Below are 17,525 nucleotides of genomic sequence, written 5' to 3'. Positions count from 1 at the left end.
CAGATTCTTTCGTGAAGCAGGAACCCCTGAAGGATCATCTCACCTTTAGGCAAGTTTAGCAGTCATTTCTCTGTGAGTCCTGCATGTTCAGTTTATCAAGCAATACAGGCAAGAGCAGTTTCTTGCCCAAATGGCTAACAAATTCCATAAGGAGCCTCTTCGATGCCCATCATCTTCTTGAAGTAGCTTGGTGCTGTCAGGAACAAATGTATCTCACTGTCATGAAAAGTCCTAAAATTTTAAGCATTTTAAATACCTTATTCTGTAGTCTTTGAAAGGTTTGAAGAATGTCTATCCATCTGAAACAAATCTCTTTACATCTAGAAAATCTAATTAACATGACTACAAGCTTGACTATTATACATGATTATCTATTAAACTGTATTTCTTAATTATACATTCCATTTTTAAATGAATTGCACAATCATAACACCTTAATCAAGAGCAGAAATATATATGTAACAAAATTGACCTTAAATTTGTGTCAATAGAGCAAGATCCATACCAATGCAAAGTATCCATCTCTGTAGCCTATCACCCTTTAAATTAAACAAAAATTATAAACAATATTTGGGAATATGGGTATAGTTCTTCTCCATTCTGCTTCCTGCTGTTTATTGGGCAAAGTAATTTTGGGGGTGTTCACAGTGACCACTCAGGGGATCGTGGTCTATCAAACCACATTAGCCTGGAATGAATCCACAGGTTCTCATCCTCTGTGGAAACTAAAGAAACCCCTCTTTTTCAAAGCAACATATCCTTAGGCTCAAATTTTGAAGTCAAGATACCTTTGAAATATATATGGTGGCTTATCTTAGCAGTCCCTAGAATCAAATGTCTCTCTGCAGAAAAAAATTCAAAGATAACACAATAATATACATAGTCCAGACTCTATGAATTTTCCATCTTTATGTGGCTTGTTTTTACTCTATTACTTTTTCTACAAGTTTAATATTTCTTTTATTATCTTATCCCTTTAATCTATGACTTCTGTATACTGTCTCTTTAAAGACTTTGTAACTGTCTGTATTTTTTTTCTGTTCTCTCCCAAACCTATATACATTTATCCAACTCTGTGACCTATTTAGAGATATTTTTTTATCTGAATTTGTCCTATTGTGTATCTGTAATTCTTTACTGGCCAGGACAGCTTCTTAAAATGCTAAGCAGTTCTTAAAAACTTAAGTGGTGGCATTACTAGCTTATATAACATACTTCCTGCTTATTCCACACAGTCCAACATGGTGGAAGTCTGTTCACCACTACTGCAAACCATGCACATTGCCCCAGTTTTAAGCACATAGCAGGTCTATGCTGCCTTTAAGCAAGTTGTAGTACATTGCTCACAAACCCCATATAAATGCTTGGCCTCCTGAAAAGTCACACTGGCAGCATGGCCTAGAAAGCCAGCATTTCAAAGCAGAGTGGCTTATTTTTCTGCTACTGCTGACTCAGGAAAACCTCTTTTAAGGGAGCCACAGCATGGTGTCAGCACAAAACCAATTTTGGGGAAAAATGCGGCTAAACTTTGCTTTTTAGTGTCTGTTTAGAATTCCTTCGCAAGCATCTCAGGTTTTAAGTGGATTTTAGTTGCCCCACATTGGCTGCCAATTTGTTGCAAAGAGCTGCTAGTGTGTTCTTGGCAGCTCAGCTCCAAAATAATCACATAGAAACTTTATTATTTGAAACACTGCTTGGCATATCAGCTCTAGCTTCTTATTGGCTAATTCTTACATCTTAATTTAACCCATCTCCATTAATCTGTGCATCACCATGACATTGTGGTCTACCAGCCAAGTTTCAGCATGTCTGTGTCCAGTAGTGGCACCATGGTTTCTCTCTGACCCTGCCCTTCTTTCTCCCATCATTTAGTTTAGTTTTCCCTGCCTAGCTCTGTTCCCCTATGGCTTGCTATAGGCCCAAAGCAGTTCCTTTATTAACCAGTGGTATTCACAACATACAGAGATTATCTTCATTATATATATATATATATATATATATATATATATATATATATATATATATATTTAATATTGATCCATCAGATATAACACTAAAGAATGGTATCTATGGTTGAAAATTAAGAAGAATAAAGGCCTCTAATTCCTTTAATATTAGAGTGTTAATATTTAATTTATGTTCTTGTGGTCTGCTAAAACTTGGGGCTCTTTCTTTTTGTGAGGTACATGAGAAAACTCTTACTATAATTGTTAAGAACACTGCCAATGCTAGAAATGGAAAATAAAATTTCCAATAGATGCAGTAATATACAGACCACTGTTATAATTGCAAGTTTTCTTTTCAAGGGGCAAGCATCATTCTTAAAATGAAAAATGACAGCTACATACTAGCCGTGGATTGACTCTACTATTAGGGCTGTCTGAAAAGGTTGGGAATTGCTAGTTTGGATCATGTCCATGGGAAAAAAATGGAAACCACAGAAGGCCACACAGATCAGAGAAAATTTGTATTTGATAATATGGTGTTGTAGAAAAATATTTTAGATAGAAATGGAATGGATAGATGCTCAGAAGAGTATAATTTTCTCTATGTATTTGTCTACCTCTTGACAATATCAGCCAATGGGTAGTAGTTTGAAATTATGGTAGAATAGATATCTGAGGAGTTCTGTGTGAAAAGAGAGAGGGGGTCCTCTACAACAAATTGTGATAATCTGTTTGCCTATCAATGTTTTATAGAGAATTTTTCTGATCTTCTATGTGGAGATTGATAAACATTAGGATGTCATCTTAATCCATGTTGGAAATAAGTATATATCACTTATGGAATGATAGACTTTCCTTTTTTATAGAGGTATGAAAGTAGAATTTAGAAGTTTTAAATTTCATTTTAGAGGCACTTCAGAGCAAACTGTTATATTTTATTTGTTTTTTGGAGGAGCAGCATGGTTTGCCCAGCAATTCTAGGGTAAGTTGTTCATTGCTATGACTCATTCATGGAGAACCATTATTTATGCTGACTCCATGCCTACACTTGTGATAGAGGTAGGTCATAATCTATGACTAAGACTGGCTTTTCTAAAATAAATTGTGTTTTATAGTTGCTTTTTCCATTTTGTAGGTGCTAAACTCTACATGAAGCTATGTATGTTGTCCAAGACCTTTGCAGTTCCTGGTTCATATTTTTCTGACTAGATGAAATATTTCAGGATGATATGTATCTGTTACTTTGACTTTATGAAGTAAACACATTTGCTTTCAAAATGAGAATAAGTTACCTGATGAGAGGCAAATCTAGATGCTACATCTAAGTTCCAAATGCTGTCAGAGATGTGTTGATTTTGTCTCAGTGCCTACTTTGGTCCATTGGTTGTGACTACCTGTAGGGTTATATTTAAAAGGATTTATTATGAGAATTCTGATTAACAGTATTTGTGAAATGTGCAGGAAGGCAGACATCATGCTGACATCATATATTTGTCCTCCATATTCTAAATGAAAGCATGCAGCTGAATAGTCTGATAAAAGCTGGGCTACTGAGGGGTTTAGATGAACTTGAAAATATTTCTGCTGATTACTCTATTGTGTTGCTTGCTGAATATTATGGGACATCAATATTTTGAACAGGAAAACCCATAGAGGATTTATTGAATGACTCTAGCTAGTACTATAATGGCCCACTAGTTCTAACTTTGTTTCAAAAGAGATAATAATATGGTGAACAAAATTTGCTAAGAAACCAAAAAATACATTGCCATAGGAGTAAGCTGATACATGAAAATGAGAAGTTAAACTGCAAAAATCACTCTGGACACGAGATTTTTAAGTCTTCAGTTTCCTTGATACCACAGGAAAAAAACTAAAAGTACATCATACCATGAAATCTTTTGTCTATATTACATAGTCAAATGCATTGATAAAAAAATGGGAGTATGTGTCAAAATTAACAATAGAACTTTCCTGCCAGATTTACATTTGATTCCGAAGAATGCATATCCTGATAAAATTAAGATACTAGCTGGCCATGTCTTTCTTGAAAAAAGGAAGCTGCTTTTTTTTTTTCATTGAAAACACTGATTCTTTTTATGGTTTCCTTTCATGTCTCTTATGTGTTAGAAAATCATCAGCATGGGAAATAAGTGCATATTTCTTTTAAACCCCAGTAAAATAAAATTTGGCATAATGTTCCCTGTTGCCCTGTCTGTATTTATTTTCCAGTGGTATTCTGTCCTCCCAGTATTGGTAAGTTGCTTAAAGTAAAACATCCTCTGGAAATGAGACAGTCAAGATTTCTAGCTGCAGTCTGAAGTCGGTTTTTTGTTTGTTTGTTTGTCTTGTGATTGCTTTTTTTTTCTTCTCTGGGGGCCACCACCCAACTCCAAAATAAATACATGAATACTTATTCTTACTTATGATTGACCAATCTGAACTTGGCTTGTATTCAGCCAGCTTTTCTAACTTATCTTACCCTGTTTGTCTTTAACTACATTTTGCCTCTGGAATTTTTACCCCCCCTTTAGTCTATATGTCTTGCTTTCCTTCTTACTTCATCGCTCTCTGTGTTTTTGGTGTCTGGTTCCTGGTGTCCTCCTCTCCTTCTCTTGCTCCTTGCTCTTCTCTCTCCTCTTCCTCTTTAGCCTCTATTTCTCCTCCTACTTATTCTCTTTGTCTGGCAGCCCCAACTATTTCTCTCTCCTACCTAAGTATTGGCCATTAAATCAGTTTTTTAGGAAGGCAAAGTACTACAAATTTTCACAGTTAAACAAATGCAACATATCATAATGCAACATATCTTTTGCACCATTTAACAAATATTCCACAGCATAAACAAATATAACATACCTTAAGCTAATATTTCACAACATCAGTATTCTCATAAGACAGAATCAGCCTTTAGGTGGGATATTTTCTTGAATTTGGAGACAGTTTTCTGAAGTAAAAAAGTCAGCAAGTTATGCCAAATATATAACAGATTATATTACCTTAACCAAAAAGTTTATCTCCAAGCTCAAAATTTCCTTAGTATTAGAATTCAAGTATTTCAAAAGTTTCCAGTATATTCTTATCAAAAAATTCACTCATTCCATGCTGTGTTTATTCCATCTGTGGACAAGTAGATAGTGTTTCATCATTTCTAAAGAGTTAAGGAACAAATAATTCATTCTTCTTGATTCCTTGCTTAATTGTTTTGTCTTAGAATCTTAAGATCAATGAAGATTACTCTTATCATTACTCTTTCTGTGGTGATTTGAGTGAGCATGTCCCCCATAGGTTCGTATATTTGAATGCATGTTCCCTAGTTGGTGGAACTGTTTCAGAAAGATTAGGAAATACGGCCTTATTGATACCAGGCTTTCAGGTTTCAAAGGGCCCATGTCATTCCCAGTTAACCCTCTATCCTCATGTTTGTGGGTCTACATATGAGTCCTCAGCTGATGTACCAGTGCTTTGCCTACCTGTCTCCCTGTGGCCATGCTCCCTGTCATGGTTGGTCATGGACGCTAATTCTCTTGAACCATGAGACTCAAATTAATTGTTTTCTTCAAAAGGTTTACTTGATCATGGTATCATAGTACAACAGCAGAAAAGTAATTAAAGGTACATTCCCAACAGTTTTATTCACTAAGAAGCTTTCTTGTACATATACCACAAATGCAAAGGCAGCTGTAGGCCAGGCTGTTTATAAGAGAAAGTATTACTGGAGTGAAATGATCTCCAGGGAGTAAGGTAGAAGGTATGTATCATAGGACATAGAGGACAGTGCAAATGTCAATTCCATGAGAGGCCTACCGATTTTGTACATGAAACTTTTGGCTCCAATAGCCCCTTAACCATCCACTCCTTTCCTTCTCAGTACTTATCATTGTGTGTCACATTCTTTACTTATTTTGTGATTAATATTTGATTAATAGCCTTTTCACATCTGAAAACAACCTCCCTTAAAGTAAGTATTTTTATCTTTTCATTATGCAATTCCCAAATCTAGAATAATAACAGGCTATAGCACACAATCAAAACATACTTATAAAGCATGAAATGTGGGTATGCCTATCAGGATGTTCATTTGCTGCATGACAAACTTACCCTCAAATATCATTCCTCAAACAATCTTTATCTGAGAAGAACTTCCTGTGGTTTGAGTCAGGCTCAACACATTTATTGGACTGTGTCACATACCTGTCATTTTGCAAGCCGTTTGAGAAGAGTAACAAAAGGAAAAGAACTTGTTTCTGCCCTCCTTGTCACCTTGCAGACTTCCAGGCTACTGGCCAAATCAGGAAAGCCAAGCAAATTCATAGGGGTAGAAATCTAGCCTTTGACCCTTGAAGGACTGACTTATAAGGGATACATATATGAAAAGGACATTCTTTGTTCGTTTTCATATGATTTTCTTGTATCTCTTTATTACTAAGATACATGCTAATTTCTAGAGTCAGAGAACAATCTTCTCCCTCTGAGTATAAGTTTAAACATCTTTGCAAAATTTTTGAGCATCTCCAATTGTTCTGATAGCTACTTTCCTCTGCTTTTGTGTAGATTGATTGCGAGGTGTCTAAGATATTTAATAGCCAGAAAAGTGTCAAGTGTCTCTTCTGACTCTTGCATGAATTTTTCTTCCCAATTTTAATTCCTAAAATGAACTAATACCATTTCTGTCTACTGCAGAAACATTTTATCATTGTGGTATTCTAAAAACAAAATCTGGTATATGATGCACATTTTAATTACTCTGTTTTCCTTTTCAATAGGGTTTTGTCCTGCCACTTGGGTAATCTTTTTCATTCCAATATTGGGCTGATCATTTGTCTGTGGAACAGAGTGTCTTGTGCTACATTTTAGTAGCATTTTTTCATATAGCTGTACTAAAATGCATACACTAGAATGTATGCACTAAACTACACATGGCATCAGATGTCTGATGCAGCAAATGTCATTTAAGTCCCTTAGTCATATATCACCATTTCATGAAGCTGAGCAGCACTCATGTTTGATTTGTCCAAGCAGTCTCTCTGTCTTTGAGGATCCTATTTGACCACCTGTAGCCAATCATTAAAAGTATCATAGATACAGCTTGCTGATGATGATCATTCTCAGCTGCATGTACTCTGTATATGATCATTGCAAGATTATATTGGATGTATCAAAGTTTAATTTTATTACAAAGTAAATGTACTCATTCATGTACTTTAATTCATTGCCTTACCTGTCCCTTTCATTTCTGGTCACCTCCCAAATGAATCACCTGCTCTTGCATTATTGTCTGAGGTTCTGCTACTAGGAGACTCCAAAATATATACCTATGCTTTCCAATATTTTTAGTAACATTTCCTCACTTCTAAATTCTGCATTACTTGCAATTAAATTTTCTTTTTGTTGTTCCTGTGAATCCAAAACTTGAAAAGACTACATTCTGTAAAACAAATCATTACTCTTATTACAGCTGCTACTCTTTCCTCCACTGTTTTTAGGGGGAATTGGTTGGGGAGGGTAGATTTAAAAATAGTTGTGTATATATCTAGCTATTATTTATATTCAAGAGAATAGAAATGAATGTATGTGAGTGTGTGTGGAATGTGTTTGTGTGTGTTGATATGTGTCTAATGTTAGTGATATAATAAGAGGAAGTGATGTGAGAATAATACATTAAAATTTTGATTATACCATGAAAGTTAATTTTCAGAATAGGAGGGTAATATAATTAACATATGAAAATGCTTTTATATTGTTTGATTTATAGGAAAACATAAATGCAAACAGTTATATTTGTATTATGAAATTATAAATTGAAACATTTGTAGGATTGGGACTCAGGCTTTGCATGAGAATATATTCAAGTGGTGTCAGTGCAGCTAGTTAAGAAGGGACAAAAGAGATTTCTGGTTGTTGCACTCCTTTAAGGCAATATAATTTTGCCTTAATGCTCAGACATCTACTTGTATTAAACGTACACATTTGTGTGGCAAGGGTGTGTTATAAATCTTTCACAAAGCCAAGTTATATTGCTCTCATGTTAAATTTTATGTAATTCTATTTTACACCTCTAGTAACAGTTCACTTTGTTGCTGATTTCACTAGTGTTCTGAGAAGGATAGATTGCCTTCAACATAGATACTTTTAATGAGGACAGTAAGACACATGGATCAGGGAGATATTTGCAGTATATGATCATGTAGATCATTGCATGCATTAGACAAGTAATCAGTCTTAATTAGATATAAGTTGTCTCTAAGGATTGATTGTATTGATAGTTTTGAAGTATCAATAAAGAGATTTTAGTAAACATATAATGTATTTCTTAAAGTATTATAAAAATATCATTTAAAAAGAATGAGACAAAATATACAATGAAGACAAGCCTTAAAAATACATTCTTAACTTGTAAATGTTTTTGGAAGGTGACCAAAGAGCTTTATTCAAACTGTAGGTGGAATTTCTGGTCTTACATAGCATTTAATTCATTTGCGTAATGCAGAGTTTAGAGCGGGAAGGAGATTCCACAGTGCTGGGAAATTTTATGGGTAACAGATCTATGCAAGGTCTGACCACCAGACCTCAAGGCAGTGTAGCCAGTTAGCCCAGAGAAACTTGTCTTGTGTATATAATGTTTGGGATCAGCAGCAAAAATGCATAATAAAGTCTTAGTATTATTGTCAAAATAATAACATACTAGAATCTGCCAAAACATTATACAGCTATAAAAATAGAAAGGTGACTGGGGAAAAAGTGACAAGAATGAACACAGACTGAATTTTAAGTTTTGCACTCATTCTTGCCAATCGATGTTCCACACATATGCATATTACAGCCTAAATTAAAATCATTTGCAGAGTCACAACTAAATGTTTTATTAAAATTAGCAATAGAAGAACTATCAGAAAACAAAAACCTCACAGCTCTTGTTATTTTCATTTCAAATATATGGGTTACTGCTTCTAGTTGGGCTAATGAGAAAATGCTTTTACTTTCTTCTTGTGGAGAACTAGAACTATTGAGATATATCTGTAGAAGCTAATCTGCTTTCCATTCCTTAACACAGTTGAATTCATGTTCTATGCACTACTGGGTTCTCATATTTTAATATCATTGGAGTTCTTATCTCATTAGGAAGAAATCATCAAGAAATCAAGCCCTGTGTTTTAATATGTTCTATTACTGTGGCAAAACACAATGAACAAGACACATTAGAAAGTGTTTAATGTTTTTGGAGTGACAGATTCCATGAAAACCGAGTGAAGGCATTAGTAAAAATTCAACCAAGAGCCCAAATATCAAAACCACAGGCAAGAGACAGAGAAACACATACATAAAGACATCAGAATTTGCCCTGAAAGGCACACACTTCCTCCAAGAATTTCACACTTCTTAAATGTTCCATAAACTGGAAACTGAGTATTTGAACATACAAGCCCATGGGGACTCTTCTCATGCAAGCCACCAAAAACTTTATCTTACAGAACTGGATCACTTCTGGAAGCAGTTGCTTGGGGATTCAGTCTCTAGAACATAGACTTGTAGAAGGCAGCACAAATCTGGACTTTATTAAGTATACCCAAGAGGTTTAATATCACTAGTCTCTCTTGTATACAGTGTCTAAAAAGAACTCTGAATTGTATGGGTCAGCAGTTTAGATCATGATTTAAAGGACTTTAAGATTTGAGACTGGTTATTCCCTCATAAGGCTATGGCATATTTAAGTTGGCACATATATAATAGAGGTATTAAGAATATTTTTATTGCAGGATGAGAATTAAGTGCAAGTTTAACCTACTATCTGCCGTATAGTGGCTATAAATAAATGTTATTTTCTATCATTCTTATTCTTGTCAATATGAGTATATTATGGTGTGTGCTATATGTTAAATGGGTCAGAGATAATGTTGGGTATTTAGTCATTTTCATGTGGATCCAGCAACTGTATGTGTGTGGTGTGTATATATATGTGTGTGTATGTACATATGCATGTATGTACAGTCATATCAATGTATCTATATACAGAGAGGGGTTTATATGTATATAGACATTGATATCTATCTATATTAATACCCATATCTATATCTATATAGTAAACAAAACCTGAACTTTACAAGATGAATAAACAAAGTTTAAGAACAAGATATCACATGTCTAGAATTTACTTCATGTATACCTGCTATAGAGTCTTCAACAAGACTGACTTAATAATTAAATGGTGGGACTCATATCCCAGTCACAGCTGAAATCATTGGTATTATGATGAACAGTTTTTATAGGAAAATAATTAATAAAGACTTGGAAAGAATGAGGAATGAATATTTGTTTCTAGGTCAGGTTCATCCCTATGATATATTATTATTTTTTTAAATTTATTTTCCCTCCAAAACACAGTTTCTCCTCCATACTCTCTTCCCTTTCCTGTCCCCTTTTAATCTACCTCTCTCCCCATCCACCCCTCCTCTGTCTACTTTCAGGAAGGAGCAGGCTTTCCATGGACATGAACAAAGCATGACAAATCAGGCTGAGGTAGGACCAAGCTCCTCCCCTACATCAAGACTGGGTGAGATATAATTCTGATAGGTCTACCTTTATATGTTGCTTGGCTGACCTCTCATTGGAGACAATAAAAGCCAGAAGGTCGTGGTCAAGCATTATGCAGACATTAAGAGACCAGGGATGCCAGCCCAGACTACTATACCCAGCAAAACTTCCAATCACCATAGAAGGACAAAACAAGATATTCCATGACAAAACCAGATTTCACCAATGCCTAGCCACAAATCCAGCCCTACACAAAATACTAGAAGGAAAACTCCAACCCAAGGAAGTTGGCTACACCAACAAAAACACAGACAATTGATGGTCTTATAGCAGCAAACTCTAAAGAAGGGAAAACACACAAATTAACGTCACCAACAATGAAAACTAAATTAACAGGAGATAGCTATCACTGGTATCCATTAATATAAATGGACTTAACTCACCTATAAAAGGCACAGGTTAACAGAATGGATAAAAAAAAAAACAGAATCGGTCCTTCTGCATACAAAAAACACATCTCAACCTGAAAGACAGACATCATCTCAGAGTAAAGGGTTGGGGAAAATTATTATAATCAAATGAACCCAAGAAACAAGCGAAAGTAGCAATCCTAATATCTAACAAAATATTTCAAGCTAAAATCAATCAAAAGAGACAAAGACGGTTATTTCATATTAATCACAAGAAAACTCCATTAAGAGGAAATCTCAATACTGAACACCTATGCCCCAAATACAGGGCACCCTCATATGTGAAAGAAACACTTCTAAAGCTTAAGTCATATATTAAATCTCACACACTAATAGTGGGAGACTTTAACACTCCATTCTCACCACTGGACAGGTCAGTCAGACAAAAAATGAACAGAGAAATAAGGCAACTAACAGATGTTATTACTCAAATGGACTTAACAGACATCTATAGAATATTCCATCGAAAGGATGTTCAATTGTACCACAAGGATATGTGCTCTACTATGTTCATAACAGCATTGTTTGTCATAGCCAGAACCTAAATGACCTTTGACCAAAATATGGATAAAGAATATATGGTACACAATGGAATACTACACAGCACAAAAAAAATGACATCTTGAATTTTGCAGGAAAATGGATGGAGCTAGAAAACATTATTTTACATGAGCTAACCCAGACACAGAAAGACAATTATCACATGTACTCACTCACAGATTGTTTTTAAACATAAAGCAAAGAAAACCAACCTACAAACTGCAAACCCAGAGAACTTAGACAACAATAAGGACACTAAGAGAGACTTATATAGATCTATTCGACATGGGAAGTAGAAAAAAGACAAGATCTCCAGAATAAATTTGGAGCATGAGGACCTTGAGAGAGGGTTCAAGGGAGAGGGGAGAGGCAGGGAGGGGAGCAGAGAAAAATGTAGAGCTCAATAAAAATCAATTTAAAAATAGATGGTAAAATAATCTAGAATGGGAACTGAAGATGGAAGCTAAAAAGAAATCCCACACTAGCTCAAAATTGAGTATAATAAAAGGTTATTTATTTAGTGGTAGACTTACAGATCACAGTCCACTGACTGAATGGGAAACAGGAACCAAATCCAGCAGCTGGAAGGGAGAGAGAAGTACACTTTACCTTGGCATTTATAGTATAAGATACCAAACCCATGTGGGCTGGTATCTTAAAGGCTATTGTCTGAAGGAGCTCACACAACACAACAGGTTCCCAAAGCCAGCTAAGTGTGCCAGGAACAGGTCCTGATCCCACTGCTAGGAGCCCCACAACGGACCAAGCTACACAACTGTCACACACATTCCTATAGTTCTCTTGGTATTACTTTTATGTAAATTCACACAAAGAATTTCTTTTGATATAGAGACTTGTTTAATTTTGTATACCTAACTTGGATTTCGTTTTTTTAAACCCCTGGTTTGATTCTGTAACAATGGCTAATCCTGTTCCCCATTTCTCACAATATATCCAGATTTAATGGCTATGGTACTATGAGCTCATTGAGGACAAGCAAGTATCTCCCTGATCTTTGCACCTTGAACCTATATTTCTGTCAAACATACAGAGGTTCAGCAAATCTCTCTGAGATGAAAGAATAACTATTTATCACAGGATAAAAATTTTAAAATGTTGATCCTGTTATTCCTTATTATGATAATATAGCTGTCTCTAAGGATGTAGATACACAGAATTCATGGCTAGAGCTATATTATAAGCAAATAAGTATCAGAAGTTCAAATAAAACAAAGAAGGAAACATTTTCCATCATATCTTTGGAAAGTTTCTAAACGGAAGCTCCAGGAGCCTTTGTGATTTATTCAGTGGTGATTAATTTTAGCTTATAAGAATAAGGAAAAATTCAAAGTTTCTGACAAATGTTTTTTGACAGTTCCTAAATGCCACAAGTGATGAATTTCTCAATGTTATTTTTTAAATTTCCAGAAATGGCAAAATCTGACATATTCAGTCCTGATACCTTTTAACATCTAGAGACCTTCTTAATTTTTACTCTTGTTCCCAAACCCCAGTGGATGTGCCAAGTTCTTCCTGAATAAGAGATCAAAAAGTATCTCTAGAATGCCTTTTGAAATTTCTGCGAGGTGGCAGGAGGAGGGGCACACCGGAAATCATCTTATTTTGAAACCTCTAAATTTCCACCTAATTGTAGCGTTTCACAAAGAAATGGTCTCTATATGGTCTCAATACAGTTAGTGACTTTGCTTACGAACCCTCACTTAGCCAGTGTTGGTACCTGACCATACCCCTCTAGCATTCTCTGTAGCAGAGAAATCACACAAAGCACAACCTTTCCCTGATCAAGGGCATCTGCTAGGAGGTGGTTGATAGTGTCAGGGAGATAATACTCTTTGGATCCTCCATGGGTGATTACTAAGGAGTTGATAGATAAATATCTGAGGCATTAGCTAGAAGCTCCCAGCAGCCTCATTGAACCTATTTGCTATGCTGTGCACTAGAAGTGCTTCCTTTTCTTCACAGTTCTTTTTGTTTACTTTCCAAAGAAATTACTTCTAATCAAATCTTTGCTTCGCTTGTGCCTTTTTTAAAAAAAGAAAAAGGATCTTATTTTATCTTAAATTGTGTGTATGTATGCAAGTGTGTGTGTGCGTGTGTGAGCGTGTGTGTGTGTGTGTGTGTGTGTGTGTGTGTGTGTGTGTGTGTGTGTGTGTGTGCATGTTGACCAGTGATATCGCATTCCCTTGCCTGGAGTTGGAGTCACAGCTTTTTGTGAGATACCCCACATGGGTGCTGAGAATCAAACCTGAGTATTCTAGAGGAGCAGAACAATTTCTGCAAACCCTTAATTTATATTTTTGAGAACCCAAACCAAGACAGCAGGTAACAACAGGCAAGGGAAATTAGTATACGTTTCTACTGGATATTAAAATTGAGTGTATGGGGGTAGATCCAACATTCCAAGGTCTGAGACCTCAGGTGAATCATATGTTAATCAAATAATTGATGATCTGAGCAAGAAAGAGAGAAAAGAGTGCCCAACACCAATCCACATTTCTTTAATCATAATTAATTTTATTTTTTGCTGAGATTATGTCTTTTCGAAAAAGGTAATCATAGTAGATGAAACTTCCAAACTTAAAAAAAAGAAAAAAAAACAATGGAACATTGCTTAATTGTAATCTATTGGTTTGGTTTGGTTTGGTTTGGCTTTGATTTTTTTTTTTTTCTGATACAGGGTTTCTTTCTATAACCATTCTGGCTGTTCTGGAATTCACTCTGTAGACCAGACTGATCTTGAGCTTGCAGAGATCCACCTGGCTCTTTGTCACTAGGGCTGGGATTAAAGGCATGTGCCACTACTGCTTCATATTTGTAATCTTAACAGTCAGTAATTTTCCTATGTATAACTATCTTTCTGTAAAAAAATCTCTCAGTACCAGGAACTCAGTTATAATGGAAGATGAAATGCCTTAGAAAATGCATGAGGGGGCGACCTCAGCGAGCAGCGTCTGTACCATGGCGGTCTCTCTCCTGCTTCGGGGAGGACGAATCCGGGCGCTGAAGGCTGCATTCCTGGAGGCAAGGGTGTTCCGAGAACTGTCTTCTACGGTGTCCCTCTCTACAGAGTCAGGGAAGATTGGAAAGGGAATAAAACCAAATCCCAAGAAGCAAAGTGCACCCAAAGAGCCCACTCTGGCCCCTGAGCCGACGGATGCCACTACCTACAAGAACCTGCAGCATCATGACTACAATACATACACCTTCCTGGACCTGAACCTGGACCTCTCCAAGTTCAGGATGCCACAGCCCTCCTCAGGACGAGAGTCGCCTCGGCACTGAGTTCAACTCACAGTAGCCCCATGTCGGTCCCATGAATTCATTGCCTGTGAGAATAAAAGTCAGCCACAAAAAAAAAAAAAAAAAAAAAAAAAGAAAATGCATGAGTGTCTCTGGACATGCTGGTTATGCTTTTATGAGGGAATTAAACTCTATAGTCTTCCCTATATTTAGGAGGGAAATTTACATGTCCATTATCTAATATGCTTGTTCCATGGTTTAGTAATCCTTAACTGTGTTAGATATAGAGTCTCTTAGGTTATAAAATGAGAATCCTTTGAGTTTTCTGTTGTTTGGATTTTGAACTGTCATCTCTTGTCATCACCTTTCTATTTTCCTAATTCCAGCTAGAAAAATCAAAAGCAATGTTCGACAAATCACAAACAATGCTTATTTTAAGCATAATGCTGTGTCTAATAAGAACCTACCAAGAGCGTCTCTTAATTCCAAAAATATTTGTGAGACTGTGTCCAAATGTCATAATTGTCAAGAAATCTGAACTGGCTTTATCCTGTTTACAATTGTAATCTATCTCTGTGTAACTAGCAAAGTATCAGACATATAATAAAAATTGGCTGGGTGAAGTGATATCTTGTTATTAGAAAAAAATTCATCCTCACAAACCTCTTATTTAGGAAAATGTTCATAGTAAAAAAGAGAAACCATGGTACAAAACCAACCATATACCCTCGAATTTATATATTCACTCACACTCTGACACCACCGCTCTATGATCCTTTAAAAGTATACTCAAGTATAAAAGGTAGAAACAGTAAAATAATTATAAAACCATGGAATTATTGCTTATTTATTCATGTTTGCAATTCCATATTCATCAAATGTTTAAAAATGAATATGTGCTATTTCTAAAATAATGACAAAGTTCATGGAAGTACATAAATTTGAAATATCAAGACAGAAAAAGAATAACATGGTAAAATACATTAAGTCTGACATTTGAGTCAAACTTCCACTGACCTATGAGTCACCATATTGGGCCGTTTCTCTATTAATATTGACATATCATGTTCCTTTTCTTCCTTCTTTATACCCTGAAGTCAAGCCTATCTGAATAGCTCTTTCCCTTCCACTGGAAGGAAGAAACATTCTCAGCATGTGTGGTGGAGGCAAATCATTTACCTAGGGCAATGCTACCTGCTGATCTACACATACATACACACACACACACACACACACACACACACACACACACGTATGAATGTATTTAGTTTGTATCTTTGTTTTATATTTCTGAAATTCAAACTATTCTATTTCAGAAAGTAGCTAAGTTTCCAAATAGTATGAGACTTCTAACTTCTGGAATCCAGAGTTGGCCTCACTCAGATATTCTCCCCCTAAGGTTTTGTCTATATTTTATATAATTTATTTTACTTTATTATTTATTATTCTGAGGTATGATACTACCTATTTTACCCCTTCAATCTCCCTAAGAGCCTCTCACCACATGTCCCTCTTTCAAATTCATGTTTTCTTATTCATTTTTTAAGAACTCATTATGTCCATTTAGTGCCATTCAGATGTGCATGGATGCTTTGCCATCCACTGAAGTATGCAAAACCTGTCCATGGCAAAATCCTCATAGAAGAATGATTAATTCCAGAGCACCAGTTCTCCTTTGGCCCCACGTTACACCAACTTCTTAACGAACCCATACACTGTCTACCAAATCTGAATAGAGAGCAAAATTCCAAGGTCTTAATTAGTCCCCAGTATCTGAAACAAGCTCCCACTACTAATTGGTTCAAAAATGACTATGAGAAGTTGAATGCTCTAATAATAGGCATATATATCAGGGGAAATGGCTTCTCAGGAAAATAATACCAAAGTTGTCATTGGAATTGAGAACCTCACCAATGCAGACACAACAGGACTGAAACACATATGAACCAACAGAAGCTGTGATAGCATGCAAAAGGTTTGCACAGATTCAAACCACACACAATCAAAACACTGAGAAGAAGCAGAAACAAAATACCACCCTAACCAGGAAGCTAATTGCAATTGATCTGCAGGAAAAAAGGAAAATCAATTTTCTCCAGTGGAGTGTCAACTTCACTACAGTGACCATCCCATGTCTAGCAATAATTGGTCAAAACAAAAAGGACTCCATGTTTCTTTTATACACTTTTTGTTGTTTTGGTATTTTTTGTCTTATTGATTGAAAGTTCTTAATTTTTAAGATTATAATAAAAATAAATAATTTCTCCCTCCCTTTTCTTCCTATCAAATTCACTTACACACCCCTCCTAGCTTTCTTCCAAACTTATGACTTCTTTTTAAATTATATATATATATTCCTAAATTTATAAATACAACCTGTTTGAACCATATAATGTTACTTGTGCGTTTTCAGGCTGACCATTTGGTACTGGGTAACCAATTGATGTGTTCTTCCCTAGTTCCAGCTATTTGTCCAGCTTAAGACACTCCTTAGGTGCCAGTAGTTCTCTCTGCATCCGAGGCCCTATGGGCCATATCTATTATTTTTGTCTTTATTCAGCCCGTGTTTAGGGAATCATGTTCGTAAGACTTCATGGGTGTCTTACATACCTAGGAGACAGAGTCTCATAAAAACCTCTCCGACCCTCCAGCTTTGATAATCTGTATGCCCCCTCTTTCACAATGATCCCTGAGTCTTAGTTACAGGAGCTGTTTTGGAAATTTATCATTTGGAACTTGGCCTCACAAGTCTGTATTTGATTGGCTGTGGTTTTCTTAA

At 35.8% G+C, this 17,525-nt stretch overlaps 1 protein-coding gene across 1 annotated transcript; it reads left to right on the top strand.

The window, feature by feature from the left end:
• The first annotated feature begins 14,461 nt into the window (after positions 1-14,461).
• LOC121441232 (NADH dehydrogenase [ubiquinone] flavoprotein 3, mitochondrial-like) lies at positions 14,462-14,856 on the top strand. The gene has a single exon (XM_041642391.1). It carries the CDS (start codon positions 14,465-14,467, stop codon positions 14,786-14,788), a length of 324 nt encoding a protein of 107 aa, XP_041498325.1. The 5' UTR covers positions 14,462-14,464; the 3' UTR covers positions 14,789-14,856.
• The last annotated feature ends 2,669 nt before the right edge of the window (positions 14,857-17,525 follow it).

Source organism: Microtus oregoni, unplaced genomic scaffold, assembly GCF_018167655.1.
Source record: "Microtus oregoni isolate MIOR12 unplaced genomic scaffold, Mior012 000074F_002, whole genome shotgun sequence".
Classification (NCBI taxonomy): domain Eukaryota; kingdom Metazoa; phylum Chordata; class Mammalia; order Rodentia; family Cricetidae; genus Microtus; species Microtus oregoni.
This window is presented reverse-complemented; position numbering and strand designations above follow the sequence as displayed.